Source organism: Macaca thibetana, chromosome 19, assembly GCF_024542745.1.
Source record: "Macaca thibetana thibetana isolate TM-01 chromosome 19, ASM2454274v1, whole genome shotgun sequence".
Classification (NCBI taxonomy): Eukaryota; Metazoa; Chordata; class Mammalia; order Primates; family Cercopithecidae; genus Macaca; species Macaca thibetana.
This window is the reverse complement of record NC_065596.1, coordinates 22,411,846-22,430,527: the sequence shown is the minus strand read 5'-3', so window position 1 is coordinate 22,430,527 and position 18,682 is coordinate 22,411,846. Positions and strand designations below refer to the sequence as shown.

Sequence of the window (18,682 nt, the reverse complement as noted above, 5' to 3'; positions counted from 1 at the left end):
GGAGGCGGCTGGGGGATCCTCCGTGGGAGCCTGTCCCGCGCCGGTGAGCAGCCCCGGGGGCGCGGGCTCCCCCATCCTCTGCGGCACCGGAAGGGGAGGGCGGCGGACGCCCCCGGGCGCCATGTCACCGTGCCTCGGTTGCCAGGCAACGGGGCGGGCGGGAAGCTGGGCGGGGGGCGCAGCTGCGCCAGGGCGTGGGTGACACCCGGCGGGCGCAGCGCGCGCTGTTGCAGGCAGCCCCCTCCGCGGGGCTCAGGGCTAGGGGCAGGGCATTTTGTGTCTCAGCCAGAGGGACCTGGCCAAGACCCTCTTCACTAGCCCGCTGCCTCAGTTTCCCCACGAGATGGATGAACTTGGGGCCGCACTAGTGGGTGGGACAGAGGGGTTCAGAGCGTGCCCACAGGCTGGGTACTGGCACGGGAGAGACCACACACACACTGGAGTAGGGTTTAAAAAGGGGCTCGTTTAATTAATTAAATACAAGGATGAGGCCAGGCAGGGTGGGGGAGGAGCGCCACCCACGGAAAGCACACGCCCCTTGGAGCCACCTCCCCTGCAAACGGCTGGAACCAAGTCCCAGTGACCAGCGGCTCCTGGGGGAGTGGAGGGGTGGGCGCAGGTCTCTCCAGGCCCCTGGACACTGGAGAGAGGCCCGCTTAGAGAGTTATGGAACCCACAGCCCTACCCTCCCCTGCTCCAGACAGGCCCCGGCCAGGGCTGGGGCCAACAAGACACTAAAGGAAAACGGGGCCCCAGTCCCCCACCCACCCCCACACACTAAGGCATCTCACTAGCGCTGCCAGAGGAGGGTTTGAGGCTGGGGACAGAGAATACAGAGAGCCTAGGGCTGGATGGGGCAGACCCTCCGAGCCCAGCTCCAGAAGGGTCCCAGGCACCCATCCCTGGATCCTGCCAGGCCGGGGCTGGGTCCAGGTGCACACCTGTGGCCATCCGAAGCCCCCCTGCCCCCAAGCGAGATGCAGGAAGGTTCTGGAACAAAAGGGGGTACCAAAAACCTCCTGCAGCCAACAGTGAGGGGATTCACCTTTCCGGGTCTTGGACGTGGAACCTAGGACCCTTCTCATTCCGGGCTGGGGGGGTCCTCAATACCCCCCAAGAGGAAATGCAACCCAGGCCACAGCAGGATGACCCCTGGCAAGGACACGAAGGTGGCCCCCGAGGGACAAGTCCCCACCCACCCAAGTTCAGCTCAGAGACCCCCCACACACACACTCACACCCCCTGAGGATGCCGGACCACCCACGGGGGCCCAGAAAAAAGGAATCCGTGCCTGAAAAAATATTCTACCCGGTGCAAAAAAAACGAACTACCCCAGGAGGCTGCACAGCCAGCCCTCTGTTTCCAGTCCACGAGGCAGGACCTCGACCATGGGCCAGGGCCCACCTCTTCCAGGCACCCAGGAGAAGGAGGGGAGGTGGGGGAACAGGGCCTGGCCAGGCTGCAGCCCACGCCCGGAAGAGCCTGAAACCCCGGTGGGCATGGGCTCTACCGCCCCACCTGCAGGCCAGGGAGGGCAGTGCGGCCCAATGGCTGCAGGAGTCCTTAAGGGAGTTGATTGTCACGTGATACCGCAAAGGCCAAAGTCGGCAGGGCACGGGCTGGAGGGCCAGGCCCAGTGCCACCCTCCCCTGCAGCCTCTTTCTCCCACCCACCCAGAGAGGGGGAGCTAGGGCCCCACACCGGAGGAGAGAGGAAAATAAATAAGCCGGCATTCCCTCCTGACCCCGATATCCGCCTCCCACCTCCCAACCTCCACTGAGTCAAATGTTCTTTGGAAGAACCCAGAGGTCCCCTCCCTCCCCATCGCAGGTCTCAGAAGCAAGACCTGGAGCCCCTCCGGGCATCCTAACGTCTCCCCGCTCCTGGCTCTACCCCCAAGGTCTGGGGGGATGGGCAGCCCCTAACGTGGGCAGAACCTGTGGACACCTGAGATTGAGTACCCGAGTGGGGGGCGGCCGGGCTGCACCCCCGTTTCCCTGAACTACTCCCATGGCTTTCGGTGGGGTGGGGTAGGGTGGGGAGAGGCAGGGGCCGTGTCAACCCCCAGCTCCTCTATGGCTGTCTGCACGCTTCATCCCAACCTGCAGGGATGGGGCAGGGGGTGCCTTCCCTGGGCCAGCTCCCAGAAGTCCACTCCACCCTCGCAAACCCCACCCCGGGAGGGGGGCAGCAGGGGGTGGTGGAGAGGAGAGGGGAGGACCTCCTAGCTGCCCCGGGGGGGCCCCGTTGCACAGATGGGAAGAAAGTTAGTATCATGGCTATTTACAGACACAAGCCCCCGTCACCCGTCCTGAGAGCCACCTCTGAGGTCAGGCAGACCCAGATCCAGTCTCAGGCCCCCTCCTTGCTCTCTGGAGGGGGGCAGGGGTGTCTTCAGGGTTTGCCCACAGCTGGAAGGGGACTGGGCTCCCCGTGGGTCCTCACTACACCCCTGGATGGCAGAAGCATCCTGGTGGTCAGGGTGGGCTGGACGAGGGCCCTACAGGCCTGCGGGGGCTGGGCTGGGCGCAGGGCTGGGCGCAGGGCTCCCGGCCAGGCTGCAGGGCAGCGAGTCGCTGGGGGAGGTACTGCGGGCACCAGGGCGCCGGAGCAGGTCCGGGTGGAAGCCGGGGTGGCGGCGGGCATGCTTGGCCAGGTGGTCGCTGCGGGTGAAGCGCTTGGAACACAGAGGGCAGGAGAAGCGCTTCTCGCCCGTGTGTGTCCGGTGGTGGCGGGCCAGCTCGTCGGAGCGGGCGAACTTCTTGTCACAGCCCTGCCAGTCACAAGCAAAAGGGCGTTCCCCTGGACAGAGAGACAGAGACAGACAGCAGTCAGCGGCGAGGGAGATGACAGACACATGCCAGCAGATCCCAAAGGGTGGATCCCAAAGGGTGGCGGGCATTTGTCCTGTGCTGTTTTAGAGGCTGAGTTCTGGGTGTGAATTTAAAACATGGAAAAGTGTAAAGAACACAACCCCTACCCACGCTCCGGTGGCCCCACACGAGACCCTAAATAATCCTCTTATTTCCTACCAGCTCTTAGAAAGGACTCTGGCCGGGCGCGGTGGCTCAAGCCTGTAATCCCAGCACTTTGGGAGGCCGAGACGGGCGGATCACGAGGTCAGGAGATCGAGACCATCCTGGCTAATACGGTGAAACCCCGTCTCTACTAAAAATACAAAAAACTAGCCGGGCGAGGTGGCGGCGCCTGTAGTCCCAGCTACTCGGGAGGCTGAGGCAGGAGAATGGCGTGAACCTGGGAGGTGGAGCTTGCAGTGAGCTGAGATCCGGCCACTGCACTCCAGCCTGGGCGACAGAGCGAGACTCCGTCTCCAAAAAAAAAAAAAAATAAAGAAAGAAAGAAAGGACTCTGCGGCGAGCCCAGGATCTGTTAACCGTAAGCAAACCCCGCAGACCCCCAAGGCTGAAGCTCCCCGGGTCGGCGCAGCCTCTGGCCCCAGGCGGGACCCTGGCAGGGATTCGCAAAGGCCTCCAGTGTCTGTCCCAGGCACAGGCACGTTCAGAAGGCATGTTGGTCTTTGGGAGCACACAGGTCAGGCTGTCCCTGCCCCTCCCGAGGGACATTCAGGGGCCTCCCGTCTGTGCATGATCCCCTCCTTTTCCAAATGACCACCTGGGATGGGGGTACAATCATGGCAACTTCCCTAACCCTCCCGGCCCCTCCGAAAGCAGAGGGACGTAGGAGGAACCCGCAGGCACAGTCAGTCTGGGCCCCGATCTCAGGGTGTGGTTAGATGGAAGGCAGGCAGGAAAGCTCACAGGGAGGGGAGGGGGCGGGGTCTCCCGGGAAGGGGAAGGGCCTGGAGGGCTGGACTCGCCCCGCCTCCGCAGTACAGATGGCGCTGGGCAGGGGCGGGCCACCACCCGGCCACTTCCTCCACAGACCCCTCCCACAGCCAAGGCCGGGCCTCGCCCATCCTGCCCCTTAAGCAGCCGTCGCCATCCTGGCCTGCCTGTGTGCCTCCACCCCGTGTGGGTCTTTGCTCGAGAACTCTGCCGCCTGACCCCCTCCCTTTAGCCAGGGTCTCACACCCACAGCACGTGGCATCGCGATGTCAGCGTCTCCCCAGCAGATAGGGGTCTCCAACGACTGGGGAGGGCCAGGTCAGTCCACTTGCACCCAGGGCCCAGTGCAGGACAAAGGGCCCTGCGTCCCCGAAGCTCCCACCCTTTCGGGCCATGACCAGGTACCCGGGACCCTGGCATTCCCAGATGTTGTTCCCGACATCCCAGGGTTTTACAGGTGGGTTGCGTGGATGGAGACTGAGCGCATGTGCCCCTCGTGGCACTGGTTGGAGCCCTGAGTAGCAAGAGAGACATCAGAACCAACTCCCCTGGGTGGCCCCAAAGCCTATCCTCAAGGAAGCCACAGCAGGGCCGGGGCGGCCAGGAGGGTGCTCAGCTGGTGGACTACAAACTGGGCAGCCCACGCCCAGCACTGGGGACTGCTCTTGCCCTGGGAGCACTCCCACCAGTCAGTGAAGAACTGCAGCCAGCCAGGGGCCTGGAAGGACCCAAAGCAGGGACCGTGGTGAGGGGGTACAGAGTCGGCAGGAGGGGCACGGCCACGCTCAGGGTGACCCGGTGACATCTCTGCTCTAAGAAGTTCAGTGACTGCCCTGGGGAGCCTGGCTGAGGAGGGGATGGGAGGGTGAAGGGGTCTGCCCACTGAGGGGCACCAGCGATCACTCGTGACCCGAGAAGAGCTGAAAGTTTACACCTTCCCTTCTCCCTTCCCATCCTTCCTCCCTGCCAAACGCTGACACCCTCAGCAAAACAGAAGCAGACAGAGACCAGCAGCCCCCTCCCCAAGAGGTTGTGAGTCCAGGCGGCTGGAGAGGGGGAGAAAGCGACTGTCACCACGACCAACATTAGCCTCAAATCCCTGGGGCTGCCTGCTCCACACCCCAAGTCACCCCCAAGCAACCCAGGATGCAGACAGCAGCAGCTGGGGTCGGGGATCCCTCAGCTGGGGGCCGTCTACAACCAAAGCAAGAGGCGCAAAGCAGCCCTGGAAGGGACCCCACTCCCATCTCAACCACTGGGCCCTGACAGCTCTCAAGGGCCTCAGTCTGGGGAGGGGGTCTGGCTGTGGGAGCGCGCCTGGAGCAGACCACAGGATGGGGGCGCGCGCCCCTCCAGGGAACATGCCGCCGTGTCGCCATCTTGCAAGGCACAGGCGGGGAGGCGGCAGGAGGGAAGGGGGGACATCCCACGGCTGGGTGGCAGGCAGTCAGATGGTTCACTTCCCCTTTCAGGGCGGTGGGGCTGGTCCCCACTCCCTCTCCCCCAGTTCCAGTTTGCAAAGAGGAGCAGGTTGCCAAGGGGGGCGAGCGGGGCAGGGGCGCGCGGCCGCTGGGAAAACAGCTGCCGCACGTAGCTCGGCGGCGGCGGGGACATCCGCAGCCCCAGCCGGCCCCGCTCACGTGGTCCCACTCCCGCCGGAGCCAGGGTCGCCTCGCCGGCCTGGGTGCCTGCCAGCCCCGCCCCGCTCTCGGAGACTCGGGCGCGCACGTGCGCACGTGGGTGGCAGGGCAGGGGGTGCACAGGCTACCCACCCCCGCCGCGCTGGGCGAAGCGCGTCTGCGAAATGCCAGGCCCTGCCTCTCACACAATCCGCCCGCAAGGAGGAGGGTGGGGTGAACTTGTGGGGACCCAGAGTGCGCTGGCCCCCAGCCGGCCGGGCCCCCAGGTGCACAGCCACCCGACTGCTCGGCTCTACCGGGCCGGGACGCAGCCCCCGGAGGATGCGGTGTGTGGGGGACAACGCAGGAGGGCAGAGTGGGCGGGGCCACGGTGGACTTGACCCTCTGACTCAGGCTGGGCCCGGGTGAGCTTAGGACAGCCTCGGAAACAGGCAGGCTCAGAAAAATGGAGGCCAGGAAGTCCTGGAAACCTGGCCCGGCCCCGTCTGAGACGGCCTGGAGACGGGACTGCGGGACTGTGCCATAGGCCCTGGTTCCAACAGGGAAGCGTCACCTCCTGAGCTTGTCTGGGGGGGCTTGGGTGGGGAGGGGAGCTGTGGCCGGCTGCCTGCCGGGGCACTTGTCCACCTCACAGATGGGGTCGGGTCTGTAGGGGAGGGCACAGGTAGGGAAGACCAGCCCCAGCGGCAAAGCAAGCATTCCAGGAGAGCCAGGAAAGGCTGGGGCCGGGGGAGGCCTCTTACCCACCCAGGGAGGGGCAGGGGCTCCTTAAGGTGATCCTTGAGCAGGTTCTATAGAACCTATAGGCAGCTGCTTCTGGGAGCCGCTGCAAAAAAGGGGGAACACTGGTGGTGAGGCCGCACCAGCCTGGGGGTGGGGTCTCGAATACCATCTGGGCCATAGCAACCCCCACACCCACTGTGCCCCCAGCTCCCCTGACTTCCCAAAGCCAAAGCTTCCTGCCTCCCCCATCCCCACTCCTCCAGTAGACTTCCCCTTTCCAAACCCTCTGCTGTTCCCGCCAAACACACAGGCAGGCATACCAGCCCGTGTGTCCATCTCGAACCTCCCCATGTGCCACCCGCCAGCCAAATCCCATCGCCTTTGGGATCTGTCCAGACCCCACCCTGCCCCTCCCAGCTCACGCCTGGACTAGTGCAGTAGTCCAGCAGCTCCCGCCTGGGCCACCCAGACTGCGCTTAGCTTTCCTGAGCTCCGCCCTGGCCTAGGGTCAGAGCTGATGGCTGATCCTGCTGTTCGGAGCTTCTCTGAGCAGCACTGCCCCTCACAGTGGCCTGGTGCCCCCCAAGTGCCCTTAGTCGGCTTCTCTGTCCTTGTGCCAGGCTTCCAAAAACGCGCGCATCTTGTGGGTATAGTATCTGCACCCCTGCACTCCAATAGGAGCTGAAAGCAGGTACTTCATTCACGGCTGGGTCCCCAGCAATGCCCAGCACAGGCCTGGCATACAGCAGGTGCTTAATGCATATCTGTGGAAAGGGAGAAAGCCTAGAGGATCAAGCTCTGGCTCCAACAAGAGCAACAGCAGATAATGTTTGCTCAGCATCTTGAATACCCCTGTCCTCCTCGCCCCCCCCCGCCAAAACTATCACTACTCCCTTCTCCATAAAAGGAGGTCCACCTGAGGCCCAGCCCAGGCCAGGACCTCCTGACCTCCTGCTCCAGACTCTGGGTACCTGGGGGTAGGCAGGGGACAACCCTCAACGGCCCTGGTGCCTGTGTAACCTCTATTCCAGGAATCGCCTGAGCCAGGGCGGCGCCCCCCGCCCCCACAGCCTGCCCCGCTGGTATCATCTGCCTCCTCCCTGCCGATCTGGGCTGTTTTTATCAGACAGCCTGGGTGGGGGGGGGTGGTTATCGCCCCCCACAACCCTGGGGGAGCCCTCCCCCATCCCACTAGCTGGGGCACCTGCAGGCAGTTCCAGCTGCTCTCTACACTCTACAGGCTCGAGAGGCGGTGGATGGGAGAGGGCAGTCCCTGGCCCCCTACCCCCCACCGCCTGTGGCCTGGCACTGCCCTGCCCCAGCTCTCCCCGGATAAGCTGCCAGTTCTCCCGAGCTCTGCCCACCAGCACTGCCATCCCGACCCTACAGGAGCTCATAGTTCTGCCTGGGGGTGGAGGGGAGAATGAGGTGGGGCGTGGCTGTGTCCCCCTCTGGGCCTCAGTTTCCCCACCCACCTGTTCTCCTAGGGCCCTCTTCAGCAAAGGACCAGAAACCCGGCAGGTACTCAGACACTCCTCTGCACACCTCGTCCTGAGGAGTCTCCCTCCAACCCAGTGCACAGACCAGCACGCCTCGCTCCCTCCCACATCTCCTCCTGCCCTCCTCAACCCCTCTCTGATCCTAATCCCTTCTCCATAAACGGATTTGCCTCTGCAAAGCCCAGCCTGCCTCGAAGCCGCCTCCAGCGTCCCCACCCTCGGGATTAAGTGCAGGGCTTCACCTTGCCAAGGTGCCCCCTCCCCACCTCAAGTCCCTACCTCCACAGCAGGCCCCAGAACCAGCACGTCCTCCCTCTCCCATTCCTCGTCCCACCCAGCCCAGTGGGCCTCAGGCTGCCTCCTCCAGGAAGCGCTTTTTGTCATCACTAGCATCCCTGTTGCCACCACCCCGCTGCCCCCCGCCCCCACGAACACAGTTCCCTAAGTCCTGGGGCGCAGGGACTGGAATGCTCGGCGCTGGCCTGCAGCAGGGGCTCACCAAGACCTCTCAGGTGCAAATAAACGGGACTTCACGGGGGGGGGGGGATACAACCGGGGATGACCCTGCAGCCCCCTGGGGGGCAACTGACAAGGTCTGGGGACATTTGTGATTGTCACGACTGGGGAGGGGGTGCTCCTGGCATGGGGTTGGTGGAGGATGGGGACACTGCACAGCACCCTGCAGTGCCCAGGACAGCCCCTCCCCAGAAAACGATCAGGCCCTAAATGTCTCCGTAAGTGCGGAGGAGAGAAGCCCTGCGTGAGAAGACCCATTCCAGGTCTGAGCCCCTCACCCGGGGAGGGTGTCGGCAAACCCTCAGGAGGTGCAGGCTGACAGTGTGCCGGGCACTGGCATGCCGGGGGCGGGGGCCCCCTCCGGGGATGCAGGGGGTTTGGAGAGCAGGGAGCCGACAGCCAGCCTCTCCTCCCGCCCCCGCCCCAACTCGCTGGCTCGCTCACTCTCCGTAACCATAGCAACGGCGTCAACATCACCCACAGCTTCCAAAGTCCTTCCCCGCCCCACGCAGGGGAGAGAGAGCCCAGAGCCGGCCGGGCTAGGAATAGGGGCTGTGGGCCAGACCCAGCGGATGGGAAGTGCAGCCCTGCCCCCTGCTGCCCCCATGAAAAACATCCACTGCTCCCCAGGCCTCTTCCCTCCCAGGGCCAAATGTGGCCGAGATAATGAGAGCGCCACGCTTCGCACCGGCGGGGCTCCTCCAGTGTGCCTCAGTTGGTTCATCTGTAAAAATGGGGCCAGGCCACGATGGGTGTTCCCTTTCCAGAGGAGAAGCACCCCAGGCAGGGGTGGGTGGGGGCGGAACTTGTTCCCGTTGGCCCCTGGGACAGCCCTGCAGCCGCTGGTGACTTGGGTTCCTCTGCGATCTTTCCTGGCCTCCACTCCATTCAGGGACAGCCCTGCAATGGGGCTCCCTCCGAAAAAAACACATGAACTTCCTGTCCCCCAAAACCAGCTTAACGGCAGCCATTCCCTCCCTCCTCCGGGGGCTGATAAAACCAGAGCCCCTTCCACGAAAAGAAGCTGTTTGCACAGACCCTTTGGTGGCCGTGGGGGCTGGGGAGGCCTGGAAGAGGAGCCTGGAAAACCACAAGTATCCAAAACCCTTTGGAAACCTAATCCAAGGTGCCTGGGCCTGGGACTGTCTTCTCAGTCCCCAAATCGTTACTGTGAAGGGGGCTTTGGAATGGGATGTCAGCAGGCTCCCAAGGGGTGGGGGAGGGTGCCAGGAGATCCACCCTGCCCTCCCCCACCGCACAGGGTAGACGGTGGCGAATCATCAGCACATCTGCACCCCCAGGCCTCAGTTTATCACCGCAATCCCAGGATAACAGTCCTGCCTGCCCAGGACTCCGAACCCATCCTTCCCCTCCCTGCTGGCTTAGGGACCGCCGCCCCCACTACCCAGGGGCCTGTGGAAGCGCCTCTTGGGTGCCACTGTGGGAGGTGGCCATCCCATCCACTTCACCCAGAAACTCAGAAAACCCAAATGAAGCTCTCAGGCCACACCATCTGGCATAGGAAGAATGACCTGGGTAGACAAGTGGGAGTCGCTTTCTCAACAGGCTCCCACTTCAGTCCCTTGTCTGTTCAGATCGGCAAACTCACCCCGGACAAGCCAGGGCATTCCTGGACCCCTGCCCACCGCCCAGAGAGGCACCTCCCTTTCTGTTCCCAACGCCGCCTCGCCATCTTCACAGTCCCCCAGTGTCCCTCCCCGCGGAGATACACGAACCCTATTGCCCTCAAAAAGAGGTAACACCCTGGGACCCCTCCGCCGAGGGGTCCTCGCAGAAAACGCAGACCCCACCCAAGTCCTATCTTGACGCCCTTGGTTCCCGTCTGTGTCTCAAGGTGGGCAGAGCCTCCAGGCCCCTGGGACCAGGACAGGGACTGAGCAAGGGGTGGAAAGCGTGGAGAAAAGACAGGGGGACAGCCTGCGGGCTACAAACCACCGCCCCCACCCGCCCTCCTGCTCTCCAGCCTCAGGCGTCCCAGCGCGGCTCCCCACGCCCCAAGGATGAACCCTCAATTCTTCCACAAGGCATTCGCGGCCCCTGCTCACCTCAGCCTCACCACTCTGACAACCTGCTTCCCTTCGGCCGCTCCACGTGTCCCTACAATCCCAGCCCACGGACCAAGCCCCCTTGGAGTATCCCGCTGCCCAAAACGGCCCCCGCTACGGCTATGAAATAAGAGACAGCATCGCACTCTTGATAGAGATGAGAAAATTGAGACCCAGATCGGGTAGAGGTCCTCTGTTTGGTGGCAAGGCCAGAATGCCAAGCCCAAGTGCGGCCCGACAGGCTTCCCCCAGCCCCCCACCCTCCCCAGTAAGGGACAAGCACCTCTAATGCCCAAAACCAGGCCGGCCATCAAGGCCCACCGTCCCCTGTTCCCCAGTCCCAACTCCCAGTCCAGAAGGTGGAATCCAAGGAGGAGACAGAGTGAAAAAATACGGCCAGGCCCACTCGGCTCCCGGTTCCCCTCGCCGCCCCAGGGACTGCGCTAGGAGGGGCGTTGGTGTAGCCGGAGCGCTCCCCGCTCCAACCCTGCGCACCTTCCCGAATCGCCTGCCAGATAGGGGTGAACAAACACGCCGGGGAAATACACGTAGTGTGGACCTTCCTATAATGTCCCCCCGCCCGAGACTCAGGCCCCAACCGGCGCTCCCAGCTGCGCCCTCCCCCTCGTTAAAATACAGAGAACGCAGAGAAAACGTGCCGGGCTCCCCCCCATCCTGGCCCCACGCCAGGTGCTCTGCCGACCTCTAGGGAGAATCCGCGCGGCCACCCCGGAGGCGGCGACGCGGTTCCTCCTCCATTTTCATAGATAAGGAAACTGAGGCTGGGGGAGGGGGAGGACCCAGAACCCCAGAGCCGGATGCCCCAACCACAGTGCCCACCGCCCAGACCATAACGCAAAAGAAAAAAAACAAAAAACGGAACAAGGCCCAGAGAGAGAGAGGTGGCCTGCCCAGGAGTCTCACTCCCGCCCGCGGACCTCGCTGGGTCCCCGGAGCCCCAGCCACTGCAGCCGGGGCGGCCATCCGCTCGCCGCCCGACCGCGTGGCCGCCACGCCCCCCGCGCGCGCCCCACCCACCGAGGCCCCGCCCTGCCGGCCGGCGCGGCGGCGGCCCGGGCGCGCCCCCCTCCCCGCCCCCCACGCGCCACGCAGTTTCGGGGTCCTGGCGGGGGAGGGGGCTCAGGCGTTCGCCCCCGCGCGGCCCGGGATCGCAGCTCCGCTCACCTGTGTGCGTCCGCAGGTGCGACTTTAGGTGCGAGGACTTGTAGTAGGCTTTGGCGCAGTCCGGGAAGGGACAGCGGTGGCTCTTGGCGGCGGCGGAGGGCGCGGCGCCGGGGGCGCGGCCCGAGGACGGGGACGAGGCGGCTGAGGAGGAGGAGGCGGGCGAGGCGCCCCCCGGGGCGGCTCCGGGCCCGCCGCGCAGGTCGGCCAGGATGCTGGCGGCCAGCAGGTGGGGCGCCGCGGCGGCGCCAGGGCCCGGGCCAGGGGCGGCGGGAGGCGGCGGGGGCGGTCCCGGGGTCCCGGGCGAGGCGGCCTCGCGGCGCGCCGCGCGCACATCCAGGCCAGCGGCGGGGCCCGCGCCCTCGGGGCCGGGCCGCCCGCGGTGCACCACGGCGCCCGAGGAGATGGCCATGAGCACGTCGGCGGCGAAGTAATCCACACACGCCACGGCCGCCGACATGCCGGGCAAGGGCGCGCGGCGCGGCGGGCGGAGCGGAGGCGGCGGGAGCGGCGCCCGTCCGGCCGGCGGCGGCTGCTCGAGTGCGGGAGGCGGAGGAGGAGGAGGAGGAGGCCCGGCGCGCGCCGCCGCCGCCGCCCGCGCTCGGCCTGCCCCGCCCCGCCTGACGCGCCCTGACGCACCGGAGCCCGCGGGGGCGGCCACAGCCCGCCCCGCCCGTAGGACGCCCCCTCGGGGCGCCGCAGCCACGCCCCCCGCCCGGCGCGCCCTCCACCACTCCGAGCGCGGTCGCCGGGGGCGGGGCTCGGGCCGGAGGAACCCGCCCCCCGGCGCGCCCACTCAGGCCTCCGGGAGCGCCCAGCGTCTTAGGCCCGGAGCGCGCACTCCCCGCACTGGGGTGCAAGGCCGGGGAGCCCCGCCCCCTCCCGGCGCGCCCCACTCCAGCGCGCGCCCCCGGTGCCCTCTCCTGGAGCACCACCCCCCCAAGCCGGGACGGGAGGCCGAGGACCCCGCCCCGTCTCCAGCACGCCCCACCCTCCCAGAGCGCGCCCCGCCCCATCCCGGCACGCCCCTCCCTCCCAGAGTACGCCCCGCCTCCTCGCTGGCGCGCCCACCCCACGCCGGGGCGCGCGGCCGGCGGGAGCCCGCCCCCTCCCCGGATGCCTCCCCCCTGGCCTCGGGCGCGCCCCCGTTCGCGATGGAGGAGGGCTCGATTCCCACGTGGCCGGGGTTGGGGGGGGTGCGGAAGCGGCCGGCCCCGCCCCCAGGCCACGTGCGCGACCCTTCCCCCCTCTTATCCTGGCCTGGGGCCCTGCTTTGACCCCGCACCCAGGCATCTGCTCGTTCTCTTCTCTAGGGTTCCCCGTCGCAGCTCACAGAGCCCCTAGGAGCCTCCCGGCCGAGGCACCCGGTATCCCGCGCCCGCGGCGGGGCCCGGGAGGGTGGGGCAAGCCTGCGTTCGTTCCTCTTTTTGCACCCAGTTCCGGAGCTACTGGAGCGCGCCCCACTGGGGGTGGGGAGAGCCGGTTGGGTCCCAGAGGGTCGGGATAGGGGGACAGGAAGAGGTGGCCGAATGCAAAGGAAGGGCTGAGCTGGGGGCGCCTGAGCGGATCAGAGGTTCCCCGCCCTGCTGGGACACCGGGATCCGAGGCTTCTCTTTCCAGTCCCAGGCATCGATCCTTGGGGTTTGGACGGGAAAAGTGAGGCCAGGTATTGGGGCCTCCCGGACGCAAGGACGTCCAGACCAAGTTGTTAAATATTGGCGGGGACGACGGGGACGCCAGGGACGCGGATGGCCCAGTTCGCAGGCCCAAGGCGGCGGGGTCACAGAAACTGGGCGGCCCTTCTCGGTCGCGACCGCGCTCCCGCCCCTTCCCAGCTTCGGCGGGGCAGCGGGGCGGAGGGGGCCGCGCAGTGGCCGGAGCTGCCTCCAGGGGGCGGAGCGGCTTTGGCCTGCGGCGACCTCCTGCTCTGGGCTGGGCACGGACAGAGGCCCTGACCCGATTCAGGGCTTCTCTAGCCCCATCCCCCCCGCCACCTGCAACCCCAGCTGACGCCTTGAGGCTGACCACTGTCCCCTGGGTCGTCCGCACCGCGTCTGGGCTCAACCATGCATGGTTAAGCCAGCTGAGCCCTCCCTGGGCCCCAGTAAGCCCACTCCACGTGGCTGGACAGAGTGGAGCCGAGAGGAGGTTCGGCGAGTGTGGGAGGGCACAGGGTGCTCTGCACACACTTGCCCCTCTCCTAGGCCTGGGTTCCAGAGCCCTCTCTGCACCCCTACCATTCGGTGGGCTCTGGGGATCGGCGTTCCTGCTCCTTCTGGGCCTCTGTTGTCTTTGAACCTCCAGGACGGTGGGCCACCTGGGCAGGTCCCCCAGGCCCCCACCATCCCAGCAGCCCTCAGGGTCCTGGGACCGCGCATTGGCTTGTGGACAGGTGTGTCTTGAGGCCTCAGGGTCTACACCCAAGCGTGCCTCTTCCATTGATGTTTCCTGGGCTTGGAACAGAACCAACCAGCCCTGCCCTCCAGGGGCTTACAGTTGCAACTGGGAGGCTGATGGGATGGGCAGGAGTGAGCAGTCCCCAGGGGTGGGCAATGGGTCCAGGCTGCCCTCCCTGGGCCACATGGTCCCAGGCAGGACCTTAACTGCGAGACTCCATTGCCTGCCCACTCCAGCCATTAGCAGGCTTTCGAGTAAGTGCCCTCATCTGGGGGTCATGCTGGCCACTCCACAGGAAGGAGCCCCCAGGTGGGGGGCACGCAGCCCACACCCCACCCATGAGGCTTCTGTTCACACCCCTAAGCCCCAGGAACACTCGGGCAACACATGGCCCCTGCGGTGAACATGGACAACCCCTACCTCCAGCCTGACAGCAGTGCCTGGCACCGGGCTCTGCCCTCTCTGCCTTACTCTCCTCTCTATGACCCTGTAAGTTCTCCACTGGGCATGGTGGCTCACGCCTGGAATGCCAGCACTTTGAGAGGCCAGGGTAGGAGGATCACTTGAAGCTATGAGTTCTAGATCAGCCAGGGCAACATCATGAGACCTCCCCCCCGCCGACTCTCCACATTAAAAAATTAGATGGAGGCCGGGCTTGGTGCTCACGCCTGTAATCCCAGCACTTCAGGAGGCCAAGGCAGGCGGATCACCTGAGGTCAGGAGTTCGATACCAGCCTGGCCAACGTGAAATCCCGTCTCTACTAAAAACACACACACATACACAAAATTAGCCAGGCCAGGTGGCGGGCGCCTGTAATTCCAGCTACTCAGAATGCTGAGGCAGGAGAATCGCTTGAATATGGGAGGTGGAGGTTGCAGTGAGTTGAGATTGGATTGAGCAATTGCACTCCAACCTGGGCGACAAGAGCAAAAACTCCATCTCAAAAAAAAAAATTAGCTGGAGACCAGGCATGGTGGCTCACACCTGTAATCCCAGCATTTTGGGAGGCCGAGGCAGGCAGATGACCTGAGGTCGGGAGTTTGAGACCAACGTGGAGAAACCCCGTCTCTACTAAAAATACAAAAAAAATTAGCTAAGCCTGGCGGCGCATGCCTATAATCCCAGCTACTGAGGAGGCTGGGGCAGGACAATTGCTTGGACCCAGGAGGCAGAGGTTGCAGTGAGCCAAGATCACGCCACTGCACTACAGTCTGGGTGACAAGAGTGAAACTGTCTCAAAAAAAAAAAAAAAAAAAAAAAAAAATGAGCTGGGTGCAGTGGCCCAACGCCTGTGGTCCCAGCTACTAGGGAAGCTAAGGCGGGAAGGTCGCTTGAGCCCAGGAGGCCGAAGCTGCAGTGAGCTGTGATTGTACCACTGCACTCCAGCCTGGGTGACAGAGCAGGACGCTGTCTCAAAAAAAAAAAAAAAAAAAAAAAAAAAAGTTATTCCCATTTTACAGATGGAAAAAATCAAGACTGGGAGAGGACTGAGAACAGCTGGCCTCTGCTCACAGCTAAGAGGCAGCAGACAGTTTGGGGCATCCAGGTTCACATATAACTCAGCCCCTTCTTTCTTCAAACCTGTTCCTCACCTGTAAATGGGGGATCACGTCTATCCTTCCCTGATAGCACCCAAGAGGTTCAGAGGGACAGCTCCTCCCAGCCCCACAGATGGGGCTCCCAAGCCTGAGGGCTATGGAGCAAAGCTCAGCTGGGGGCAGACAGCACCCAGGTGTTGCTGGGGGTGGGTCTCCAGCAGGGCAGGAAGAACATGACAACAAGGGACTCTCAGAGGGGCCACAGAGCCAGGAACTGGGGCCCTGTCTCATAGAGGGCAAAGAACACAGTCTCCCAGAGGACAGATGACGGCAGAGGTTACATAACCTGGGGTGCGCCCACAACAGGGATACCCCAAGGTAGATGAGGGCCAAAAACAAGGGTGCGGGGCCGGGTGCAGTGGCTCATGCCTGTAACCCCAACACTTTAGGGGGCCGAGATGGGAGGATTGCTTGAGCCCAGGAGTTCAAGACCAGCCTGCGTGATATAGTGAGACCCCTGTCTGCACAAAAATAATTCAAAACTTACCCAGGCATGGTATTAGCACGCCTGTGGCCCCAGCTCTTTGGGAGGCCGAGGCAGGAGGATTGCTTGTGGCCCAGAGGTCAAGGCTGCAGTGAGCTGTGATACACCCCAGCCTGGGCAACAGAGCGAGATCCTGTCTCTAAAAGTAATGATAGATCGTCGGTGTGGTGGCTCATGCCTGTAATCTCAGCACTTTGGGAGGCCAAGGCGGGTATATCACCTGAGGTCAGGAGTTCAAGAACAGCCTGGTCAACATGGTGAAACCCTGTCTCTACTAACAGCACAAAAATCAGCCGGGCATGGTGGGAGGCCGCCTGTAATCCCAGCTACTCGGGAGGCTGAGGCAAGAGAATTGCTTGAACTGGGGAGGCAGAGGTTGCAGTGAGGCAAGATTGTACTACTGCACTCCAGCCTGGGTGACAGAGCGAGACTCCCTGTCAAATAAATAATAAACAACGAGGGTGCAGCAGAAGAGGGGGTAATGTGTAGGGACACGTGTGTGTGTGTGTGCACTGGAAATGCCACATTTTCTTGATTTAAGACCGTCAGGTCTTTGCTTCGTAATAGTTTTAATAGTACTTTCTGTAGTACTCAAACATTTTTTTTTTTACCATGTGTATTTACTACATGCCTCTAAACGTCAACAGGTATCTAAGCAATGCAATTATGGGCCATTTGTCCTTTCATTTTTAGGTTTTTCTGTATGAAAACTCATCTTCTAAATAAAACCTCCCCCCACCCCCTGCCCAGTGTGGGCTGGACTGAGTGACTCGCTGCCACAGAACAGAGCAGGGACAGGAGATGATGGCGATGGGTCCCCAGGAGACCCAGGGACCCCAACCTGCACCAGGAGGCCAAGGTCAACATCGTGGGTGAAGTCGTGGGGGTCTTAGTCAGCGCCCCCTGCTAGGATGTGAGGAGAAAGGGGCCTCCAGTGGGGTGTCCTTCCCCAAACACTGTCACCTCAGTGTGACCTCAGGAAGACAGGCAAACCCAGATTAGGAGACTTTTTTTTGGTTGATTTTTTCTTTTTTTTTTTTTTTTTTTGAGACAGAGTCTCACTGTCGCCCAGGCCGTAGTGCAGTGGCGTGATCTTGGCTCACTACAGCCTCTGCCTGTTTTGGCGATTCTCCTGCCTCAGCCTCCTGGGTAGCTGGGATTACAGGCACCTGCCACCATGCTGGGCTTTTTTTTTTTTTTTTTTTTTAAAGGTAAGAGTTTCACTCTTCTGGTCCAGGCTGGAGTGCAGTTGCATGATCTCGGCTCACTGCAACCTCTCCCTCCTGGGTTCAAGCAATTCTCCAGCCTCAGCTTCCCAAGTAGCTGCGATTACAGGCATATACCACCACGCCCGGCTAATTTTTGTATTTTTACTAGAGACGGGGTTTCACCATGTTGACCAGGCTGGCCTTGAACTCCTGACCTCAGGTGATCCGTCCACCTCGGCCTCCCAAAGTGCTGGGATTACAGGTGTGAGCCACCGTGCCCGGCCGATCACCGTGCCCGGCCGATGAGGGGACATTTTACAGAACACCTGAGCAGGCCTCCTCAAGACTGTCAAAGTCATTAAAGACAAGGAAAGCCTGAAGAACTATGCCATGTGGGACCCTGGATGGGGGCCGGGCCAGGAAAGGAAAAGACTTTGGGGGTAAACAGGAAGCTGGAACAGAGAGCCCGGGGTTTCACTGTCAGAGCTGTGTCCATGTTAATTTCCTGACTTTGGCCAGGCACGGTGACTCACGCCCGTAATCCTAGCACTTTGAGAGGCCCAGACAGGTGGATCACTTGAGGTCAGGAGTTCGAAACCAGCCTGGCCAACATGGTGAAACCTCGTCTCTACTAAAATTACAAAAAAAAAGTATCCAGGTGTGGTGGTGTGCACCTGTAATCCCAGCTACTCAGGAAGCTGAGGCAGGAAAATCACTTGATCCCAGGAGATGGAGGCTGCAGTGAGCCGAGATCACACCACTGCACTCCAGCCTGTGTGACAGAGTGAAACTCCATCTCAAAAAAAAAATGTTCCGGCCGGGCGCGGTGGCTCAAGCCTGTAATCCCAGCACTTTGGGAGGCCGAGACGGGCGGATCACGAGGTCAGGAGATCGAGACCATCCTGGCTAACACAGTGAAACCCCGTCTCTACTAAAAATACAAAAAACTAGCCGGGCGTGGTGGCGGGTGCCTGTAGTCCCAGCTACTCGGGAGGCTGAGGCCGGAGAATGGCGTAAACCCGGGAGGCGGAGCTTGCAGTGAGCTGAGATCCGGCCACTGCACTCCAGCCTGGGCGGCAGAGCGAGACTCCGTCTCCAAAAAAAAAAAAAAAAAAAAAAAATGTTCCGGCTTTGACGGGGTGTTACCACAAGGGAAGCCGGTGAACGGTTGATGGGATTCTCGGTACCACTCATGCAGCTCTTCTGTAGACCTCAAACTATTCCAAAATAAAAAATGTTGTATTATTGTCTTTAAGATGAGATTTCACTGTTGCCCAGGCTGGAGTGCAGTGGAGCAGTCATAGCTCACTGTAGTCTCTACCTCCTGGGCTCAAGTGATCCTCCCACCTCAGCCTCCCAAGTAACTGGGGCCACAGGTGTATACCACCAAATTTTATTTTCTAGAGACAGGGTCTTACTTTTGCTGCGCAGGCTGGTCTCCAACACCTGGGCTCAAACAATCCTCCTGCCTTGGCCTCCCAAAGTGCTAGGACTACAGGCATGAGCCACCACACCCAGCCCAAGATAAAAACTTACTTTTCTTTTTTTTTTTTTTTCAGACG

General features: G+C 62.7%; 2 protein-coding genes across 2 annotated transcripts in view; one reads left to right on the top strand and one right to left on the bottom strand.

The window, feature by feature from the left end:
* The window catches only part of ADAT3 (adenosine deaminase tRNA specific 3), an 87,911-nt gene that overhangs the window by 25,667 nt on the left and 43,562 nt on the right, over positions 1 to 18,682 (top strand). The window lies entirely within an intron of this gene.
* Positions 444 to 12,047, bottom strand: KLF16 (KLF transcription factor 16). Its single transcript, XM_050770723.1, has 2 exons — positions 11,436 to 12,047; positions 444 to 2,802 (listed from the first exon to the last, which is right to left on the bottom strand). Exons 1-2 carry the CDS (start codon positions 11,890 to 11,892, stop codon positions 2,501 to 2,503), a joined length of 759 nt encoding a protein of 252 aa, XP_050626680.1. The 5' UTR covers positions 11,893 to 12,047; the 3' UTR covers positions 444 to 2,500.

Excerpts from the sequence above, each read along its gene's own strand:
- KLF16 (XM_050770723.1), bottom strand. The coding sequence starts at position 11,892 with ATGTCGGCGGCCGTGGCGTGTGTGGATTACTTCGCCGCCGACGTGCTC. Across the intron at positions 2,803-11,435 it reads GCACCTGCGGACGCACACAG|GGGAACGCCCTTTTGCTTGT; the intron begins GTGAGCGGAGCT and ends CTCTCTGTCCAG.